This window comes from Palaemon carinicauda, chromosome 26 (genome assembly GCF_036898095.1).
Source record: "Palaemon carinicauda isolate YSFRI2023 chromosome 26, ASM3689809v2, whole genome shotgun sequence".
In the NCBI taxonomy this organism is placed as follows: domain Eukaryota; kingdom Metazoa; phylum Arthropoda; class Malacostraca; order Decapoda; family Palaemonidae; genus Palaemon; species Palaemon carinicauda.
In genome coordinates, this window is record NC_090750.1 from 77,775,993 (window position 1) to 77,785,376 (window position 9,384).

Genomic DNA, 9,384 nt, shown 5'->3' on the forward strand with positions numbered 1-9,384 from the left:
TAGAACAATTTGAATATAAGCCATAAAGTTTTTTTTTTTTTTTTTTAATTGACCGTGAAAATGGACAAGTAAATATCAAGGCCTCATATAACCACAAATCTCACTTCCGGAATGAGTTTGAAGAGGAAGTCGCATATCTATTTATTCTAATGTTCTGTTCTTAGAATATCTTATTTTTCCTTGTTTCCTTTCCTCATTGGGCTATTTTCCCTGTTGGGGCCCCTGGGCTTATAGCATCCTGCTTTTCCAACTAGGGTTGTAGCTTAGCAAGCAATAATAATAATAATAATAATAATAATAATAATAATAATATGAACGAAAGGTTAAACAGAGCCACAGTGATAGTCATAGGATATAACCACCGGTATTTAAAACAAATTGTTATTCTGAAGTAATTCTGAGCTACAGATCAGGGAATCTGTTCTTGAGATCTAGTTTCGCTAACCAGTATAAAACACGTACTTGGTCCTTATTATAGTGTTTAGATACACTTTCCTGTGGAAACTCACTATAGTCAATTCTTTTTAGTGGGGCAAATATGCACCGACTCGCAGGGGTGCCCTTTTAGCTCGGAAAAGTTTCCTGATCGCTGATTGGTTGGACAAGGTAATTCTAACCAATCAGATAGCAGGAAACTTTTTCCCAGCTAAAAGGGCACCGCTGCGAGTCTGTGCAAATGCGCCTAATTAAAAAAAATGAGTATAGTCCTATCAACTGATTGATGCAAGAGATAGCAAATTTACCACTAATATCAACACCAGAATCTTGCAAAATCTTAATTCATACCTAAAAACATCGACAAATGTAAATTGTTGCAAAGTAACTACCAATTTTCAAGAAAAGTAATGCAATTCACCATCTATTTTTTCGTAGGATATCTACTGCTCAGAAAGTAGGCGTTGTGATCTTAGGAGGAGGGGTAGCTGGCATGGCTGCTGCCAAGAACCTCATCGAGAACAATTACACAGATTTTATACTTCTGGAGGCTGGCGACTACCTGGGGGGACGCGTGCACACTTACAGAGAAGGTTAGTAAGAAATACAGTTTAAAAAAGATGCCATTGTTTTGTAAAAAATATGATTAGTAACAAATACTGCTAGACGACAAATGCAGTTTAATTGACATATACCACTACAAGACAAATGTAGTTTAGCGATAAATATTACTAGACGACAAACATCGTTTAGTAACTAATTCTGTTTTAGTGACATACCGTACAGTAACAAATACTGTCCAGAAGCAAATGCCATTTAGCAACAAATACTGCGTGGTGACAAATACGGTTTAGTAACAAAGTTTTGGTAAAAAAAAAAAAAAAATATATGGTAAAAATATTGACTGAAATGCAATACATTTTAGAGGAAAGGTCCAAAATTTCAAGTAGGTTACTGAACAGTTGTTTTTTCGCTTTAAAGAACAAAGAATTGATCGCACTTGTCCTTCAAATTAGAATCAGTCCTGACGTGACTTTCCGCAAGGTTGCTGATTCTCTCTCTCTCTCTCTCTCTCTCTCTCTCTCTCTCCTCTCTCTCTCTCTCTCTCTCTCTCTCTCTCTCTCTCTCTCTCTCTCAGGAAACATCCTGGTGGAGGACGGAGCCGAATGGATCCATGGAGGCGAGAAAAATCCTCTCTACAGATTGGCAAGAAAAATGAATTCTGTGGCGCATTCCCTCACTCGGGAAGATTACGGTAAGTAAACTATGGCAAAATATTTTTTTTTATTCAAGATGGTTTAGTAGAAATTTTAATAGTTTTATGCAGTAGCAAATTATGATATTGCCGGAATTGTTAAAGGGCAAGGAAAAATGAGATTAATCCGATACCAATATCTGAAGCAATGGTAGAAAACTTTTCCAGTCTTTCTGACAATTTCAAGAATAAAAATACTAGCACATGATAGCATTGATTATTAACTATCTTAAACCTGAGACTGAGGATAATCATTATCATCATTATTATTACTAGCTAAACTATAACCCTTATTGGAAAAGCAGGATGCTATAAACCCAAGGGCATCAACAGGGAAAAATAGCCCAGTGTGGGAAGGAAGTAAATAAACAAGTAGTAATAATAATAGGAATAACATTTGGAAAACAGTAACAACATTAAAAAAGATCTTTCATAAACTATAAAGATTGACTTATCATGCTTAAAAACCTCTAATTTATCCATATAAAATGTCCCCTAAAATGCAATTCAACTAGTGAAGTCATTTAGGAGAAACCGAAGTATTGCTGGACAACCAGTCGGAAAGCATACAATTAAATTCTACGGAGACAGTTTTATTCCCTGTTGTAAATGACCTGATGGAAATAATGATTGTGAAAAAAACTAAGACCACCCAAATTTTTATTCGATCTCCCGTGTTGCTTTTGACACGGTTGTGCTTGAAGTACTATTAGGTGTTCATGAAGCTTTTGAGTATCTAAAAGATCACTTGATTGACAAACTACTGTGAAGGAATGGATATCTTTATTTATACGAGACATTAAGAAGGGGTGTGTCCAAGGGAAGTGTACAAGGCCCAATCCTATTTTGTATCTATACTTTATTCTATCAAAATAATTAGAGACGGAGTCAAGTTCAAGCTATTTGCGGATGATACACGATTCTATTTAACCATAAATGACATTGATAATATAGGTGGAAATCTAAACTATATTCATGCAAGTGTTAGGAAATGGATGATGATTAAACAACCAAAACTAAAAGATGAAACAGAGTTAATGGAAGGAGGAAGTAAAAACCTTAAGAAACTTAGGCGACATCCTAGATAAATATTAAAGACGTCTTGGTTCTGATATCCAGTGGAGTTCGTGACCTAAGTATTCTGCCTGAAATAAGTCTCTGTGATTAAATAAACGATGTATTAAGAATCACTGGATATCACATTAGAAACGATGCTTTTGTAAAATATCTGGATGTATATTCTGTAAAGAAACTATTATAATTTATTACCGACATTAATTACTGTAACCATCTATTATAACCCCCTACCCTAAATACAAATTCCATTCCATACCTTTCTCATTTAATTACTCGTTTCTCGACTAATTTGTTAATTTTATTAACACTACAGACTGGAAAGTCATGACAAAGGACGGGAATCCAAGTGACCCAGTGAAGTACAAGGTACTCAGATTGATGGAGACCTGCATGTCAGAGGAGGTCATAAGCCAATACCAGAACGATGCTTATGGACAGTGTTATCTCGACAGGTAAGATTTAGAGCGAATGTTTTGCATGGCGAGTTCTGCTAATCTCTCTGCAGCTGGCATATTCAACCAATTAAACCTTAACAAAGTTCGTAGTTTGTTTGTGGAAAATACTACTCAAGACGTGCTTAAAAGTTTACATATAGTTAGGATAAATTTATCAGTTAAAAACGTTGACCACAGGAAATTTGACAACATTAATGTTAGTTTCCCTTGCGTCACCCTAAACAGCTTACCAGCCTTCCAAAAGGAAAATTCTATGTACACACATATCTACCGAGGTACAATATCACTACCACACACGTTTAGTGAGAAAAAAAAAAAAAAGACCATGAACACACGTTTAGTGAAAAAAAAAGACCATGAGAGGTGATCGTTACCAAAACGGTGATTAGCTTTGCACAAATACTTATATATGATTATTGATATATTTGCTAATCCAGTATCACATGTTAGCAAGACAAAAGTTCTCTTGCAGTCCTTGTTATGGTGTTCCGCAAATTATCTGCATGAATACATGACATTGTATTACCTGGAAGAACAAATTATCTGAAGAGTTTTATTGTATATTGCTATATCCTAACTGAAAACTTTAGTGCTTAAGTATCTTCGTGTGGCTCGCATAAGAAATTAATGTACTGGATTTGCACAGAAAACAATAAGATATTAAGGGTCCCTCTATGCATCAGATACTTAGAACATGAAAAACTACAGCGCAAGAAAGCCAAACTAACTATGCACTATTTGCCATTTTTATTTTACATACAAAGTCAGGCTATATAATTAATTCGCATATGAACAGTGGTCTTATCCTGACCAAAAACGAAGGTAAAATCAGAACTAGCAAATTCTTGAATTCATAGGTTCTGTTCCGGCATATTAATTTGGTAATTTGTCCAAAAACTCTGACATCAAGGTTAAAAAGTCCTCCGTTTCATACTCTGATTATTGCTAAGTAAAAGGAAAAATTTTGCTTGTAATTGGCAGTTCAAATGAAAGCTTTCAAACAATATGTTTTTACATCATCCTGTCCTTAAAATCATCAAGAGTATTACTCTTTCCTCCTGTCGCAAACTCACATAAAACGTTCTTTAAAATCTTTAATGTACCATTCAAAATCAAATACAAGGTTCTTAAACCCCTTCCATACGAGGACAGATGCACGGCAGGCACACTGTTACCAATTTTGTGGTATGGGTGGCGATCACGAGTGTAGCTGACGTCATAAATGAGAAAACCACGGGTAAACCATCGAAGTGCCCGTTGTTGAGGAACCGGATGGGCTCCTGTCTAGGGATCACGTTGCCCGACTGGGCCCTCTGCCCGGTGTCTATCCCAAGCCTAAATCATGCGTTTAACGTTCCTAATTCTAATTTTGCAGGTTCACCCATGCTTACGGCACAGGAGCAGAAAGTGACACAGGAAAAGCCTGGCTTCACCTGTTGGAACAGGTAAGCCACCATTAAGTAAAAGACCACAATGAATAACAGTAGTTACGGGTGAGCGAAAGTAATTACATAAGCGTATGGAGTAAATACTACACGCATGTTTGCGTGTGTGATTACGTTTATATTATTTTACTTTTATTTTTCTTCCAGATAGTTAATTATGAAGAAGGGACAGATAATTGGTTGGAGAGCTCTGCTATAGATACGGGTCGGTATTCAAACTATGGTTTGGATTTCCAATGGAAGGATGGCTACGACACCTTGATTAATTCTCTCAAGGTGTGGTAAGAGAGATTTCCTATGTGATATATATATATATATATATATATATATATATATATATATATATATATATATATATATATATATAGTGTGTGTGTGTGTATATATATATATAGTGTGTGTGTGTGTGTGTGTGTGTGTGTCAGCATAATACGAGAAAGAGGAAAGATATAACTATTTAAATTATTTTGTCACTGATAATGGATTAAGCCAACTTTTTTATTTAGAGAGAGAGAGAGAGAGAGAGAGAGAGAGAGAGAGAGAGAGAGAGAGAGAGAGAGAGAGAGAGAGAGAGAGAATATAACACGATTGTCTATTTCTAGGCTAACCTCTCTGACAACCTTGTGAGGTTATCCACCCCAGTCTGTCGTATCACCTGGAACGGAATTGAGCAAGACAAAGTGTTGGTCGAGACTAAAGGCCGTCAGTCTGCCTACTTGGCCGATCACGTCCTTGTGACAGCCTCCGTGGGACACCTCAAGGAACGGCACGGCCATCTCTTCCGGCCAGCCCTCCCAGAGAAACTTATCAAGGACTTATCCGTAATCAATACGAAATGGATGTTCAGATTTTAAATAACTGGATTTAGTTAAAATCACTATAGTCAATTCTTTTTAGCGAGGCAGATTTGCACCGACTCGCAGAGGTGCCCTTTTCGCTCGGAAAAGTGTCCTGATCGCCGATTGGTTGGACAAGATAATTCTAACCAATCAGATAGCAGGATACTTTTCCGAGCTAAAACGGCACCACTGCGAGTCGGTGCAAATGCGCCTCATTAAAAAGATTGACTATAGATAGTGTAAATTCAACTAATTAGTGTAAATTCAACTAATTATTGGATATCCAATGTTTAAATCACTAGATTATCAATAACTGCATTTAGTTAAAATCAATGGTGTGAATTCAACTAATTATCAGATATCCAATATTTAAATCACTATATTGTCAATAACTGGATTTAGTTAAAATCACTAGATAGTGTAAATTCACCTAATTATTGGATATCCAGTGTTTAAATCACTAGATTATCAATAATTGGATTTAGTTAAAATCACTTTATAGTGTAAATTGAGCCAATTATTGGATATCCAATGTTTAAATCACTAGATTATCGCAATTTAAATAGAATCACGGGATATTCAGTTTAAATCACTTGATATTCATAGTTCAAATATTTGGATATAAAGATTGAATTACTAGATATGCAGTAATAAGACTGTATATTGAAGCTTTAAATAACTGTATAATCACACTAAACATTATTGGATATCCACAGTTTAAATGATTTTATAACCCAGTTTAAATAAATGGATATCCAGTTACAAAATTTGATATCAAGTGTTTAAATCACTTATATTCGCAATTTGAATGACTGGATATACATAATTCAAATAATCTTATATTGATTAAGAATTTAAATAACAATGTTTAAACTAAAATGATTAATTATTCATTATTGAAATAATTTTACAATGCGCTTACACCACTGTATGTTTGAAATTGGTTTTGCAACTTGAAAATAAATTAGAGACTTAATCAGGAATGACAACTAACGAATTTCATATTCAAGATTTGTAAACTTTTCTGTAAACGAAGTTAACCAAAAAGTTATCGTTAACTCGTAAAGGAAGGACCCTTAGTGTAAAGATTTAATGTGAAAACCTTCTTTAAAGGGAATCGAGCTGGGTGTGGCAGACAAGGTACAGATGGGATGGCCAGCGCCTTGGTGGGGACAGAAACCGATCTGGATCATGATCCTCTGGACAGAATTTAATCTCCCCGTTGAAATGGTAAGAGGATCCGTAAGGATTAAAATTTTTGAAGCATATTCAATAACCTTCTTTTAAAGACCGTATTGATAACTATTGTTGTTCTGGCGTCATAATTATACAAAAAGTTGGTGGACTAGAAAGTTTGTAGCTCTAAGATTCATAGTCACAGGTAAATCAGTAGGTTTCCATGCATTTCAATTTAAGATTCTTTTAAACTAGCATATAAATAAACATACTGATTAGAAAGTTAAAAACAGAAATGGGACGGTGTCCAATGATAGTAAGTAAACAATACAAGGAAGGGATAGGAAGCTAATGGGTTACATTGAAAAAATGCTTCCTTTGGTTTAAGCAAACTGGGGAGATTCTAACCGTAATCAACTTGTTAATCATCTGCAAACGTGACCCAATCTACATAGATATTCAACTATATCACTATTTGTACATTGCGAGTATCACAATGCCTTTGCCTTAAAAACGCTATGATACGAAAAGAAGAGATTCTGAACATAGAATAGTCTGCATCAAAGTCAAACCCACATTGCAGTTTTCACAATCTTTATCTCTTAGGAATGGATGTACGGCATCGTTCAGGTGATGAGTGTGCACCAGCAGGAGAGCGTTTTACAGGTATTTGTCACGGGACACCATGCCACTGCCATGGAGAGCCTGTCAGAGCACACAGTCCAGAGACACCTTCAGAGTCTGCTTTCTAACATCACTAACACCGAAGTGCCCCAACCGACATTCTTTAGAAGGTGGTACAATTGTCTTCACTTTGGAATGTTGCGCTTTTTAATAATCTATTTGTTTACTACAACTGAAATAGATTCCATGTTTATCCTGCATTTCCAGTAAACTGAAAATAAGCATTGGAATCATATTCTTAAGATATGTTAACAAATAGGGACGCATTTTGTAAAATTGAAATTATATTAATACCCACGGAAATAATCGTTAAAAAAACTCCTAGCGGGTTTCTTCCTTATAGCACTTATCAATCGCGATCCTTTAAGCCAACATTGAAAGGACAAATATTTTCCTTATTTCCAGATCTCAGTGGGGACTAAACCCCTGGACCCGAGGGTCATACTCGTCCTTCGTAACGGTCGAGGGTGAGAAAGCCGGACTGGACTCAAGGATGTCATTCCAAATTCCCCTTGAGAATTCAAAGGGAAACAAGGTGAACACCGAGTAACTCTCATTTGTTACAAAAAAACTATAGTAATCGTTTACTAATCAATCTACGGTTTCTAGTTAGTGTTGGGAGGTTTATAAAAATGATTATTTATTCCAGTGTTTTATGTAATGGATAATGCTAAACCTATATATAGTCCCAAAACATACCCTCTACGTAAATTTTAATATTTATAACTACCATTGGAGAGAGAGAGAGAGAGAGAGAGAGAGAGAGAGAGAGAGAGAGAGAGAGAGAGAATTTCACATGTCAATCAAGTGTACATTTAATTTCCTAATGTCTGCTTGCAGGTTGTGCTGTGGGCGGGGGAACACACCCACAACACCCACTACAGCACAGTGGACGGTGCCATGGATTCAGGCCTGCGGGCTGCATCCGAAGTTCTAAGTCTTTTGAAATTAACAGGGCTGTTATGAAGCTATCTGAACTGAGAGCAATGCAGCCTTGTCTTACTTTATGTTGGGGTGAATATCAAATTCAGTTAGCGTAAGGGAAAAATGGATAGTTTGTTATTTTGGAACACTATATTTTTAGATAGATTATATACATAAATAATGGAATAATTTTTATATAGATCATGTATATTTAAATCATGGAATCTAATATATTAAAAATATGTAACATTTAATTTCATATGCTGTAATATATTGTATGCTTCGAAATATCCTATCACACTGCATTTTAGAATAATATACAAATTTTATGTTATGGATCAGAGTTTCACAGCGTTTTCCTAAAATGGAAAACCCATATTTAGGAAATTCATGCATACATCCTACTGTACAGGAATTTTAGCGAGGTAGCCCAGTCAGGTACAGAAACATATTTACATGTAAAACCCTAACAACATTGTTATCAGTCTAACATTGTCAACCTATCAGCAGTAAGGTCAAGTTCCATTTAACGTTTTATGTGCTGTTATGTTTTAACCTTATTCATTCATACACTGTTTGCTTATTGATTTATATATAATTGAATCAAGCCCTGTTAATAGAAAAGTCAATGTACGACGGACTTTGTTTTTAAAAAATTTGTATGTTTATTTAAATGCCTTGTAGTGAAATCTTGACATTTTTCAGACTTATGATTGAGTAGCCAGTCATTCATATTAACACAACCCCAATTGAAACTATTGTTTAAAAAAAAACAGACTTCAACTGTCTTTTAAAAACCCAATGGGCCAAACAGCCCATTATGAAAAAAGAAGCAGGTTTTATTCTAATAAAAAGTTGCTTAAGAGTTTGTATTCTTTATTTTGATGCATTAACCGGTTGATTTGAGGAGAGAGTCTACTGCAACAGCATTGCAACTTTTGCCAACCATGAATTGTCCATGCAAAAAAGCAGAACTATGTTGCATGCGTAATAACATAGCACGGCTAGAATTTTAATTTTGTAAAAATTCAGCTAGTTAAGAGAAATGTAAAAGCAGTAGCTTCTTATATTTAGTATCTATATAATTTTCAAAC

The 9,384-nt window shown here is 35.3% G+C and overlaps 1 protein-coding gene and 1 long non-coding RNA gene across 3 annotated transcripts in view; one reads left to right on the plus strand and one right to left on the minus strand.

Moving 5' to 3' along the window:
• LOC137620241 (peroxisomal N(1)-acetyl-spermine/spermidine oxidase-like) overlaps positions 1-9,138 on the plus strand; it is a 13,992-nt gene extending 4,854 nt beyond the window's left edge. For both annotated transcript variants that reach the window (XM_068350480.1, XM_068350481.1), the window contains 10 exons: positions 874-1,028; positions 1,574-1,690; positions 3,081-3,219; positions 4,598-4,667; positions 4,815-4,943; positions 5,270-5,488; positions 6,620-6,736; positions 7,289-7,476; positions 7,772-7,901; positions 8,207-9,138. In XM_068350480.1, the coding sequence (XP_068206581.1) occupies positions 874-1,028; positions 1,574-1,690; positions 3,081-3,219; positions 4,598-4,667; positions 4,815-4,943; positions 5,270-5,488; positions 6,620-6,736; positions 7,289-7,476; positions 7,772-7,901; positions 8,207-8,332 (1,390 nt within the window). In that variant the 3' untranslated portion in view covers positions 8,333-9,138. The remainder of the gene's footprint in view (positions 1-873; positions 1,029-1,573; positions 1,691-3,080; positions 3,220-4,597; positions 4,668-4,814; positions 4,944-5,269; positions 5,489-6,619; positions 6,737-7,288; positions 7,477-7,771; positions 7,902-8,206) is intronic.
• Positions 1-9,384, minus strand: part of LOC137620243 (uncharacterized) — a 143,157-nt gene that overhangs the window by 7,445 nt on the left and 126,328 nt on the right. The gene's annotated exons all lie outside the window — the stretch shown is intronic.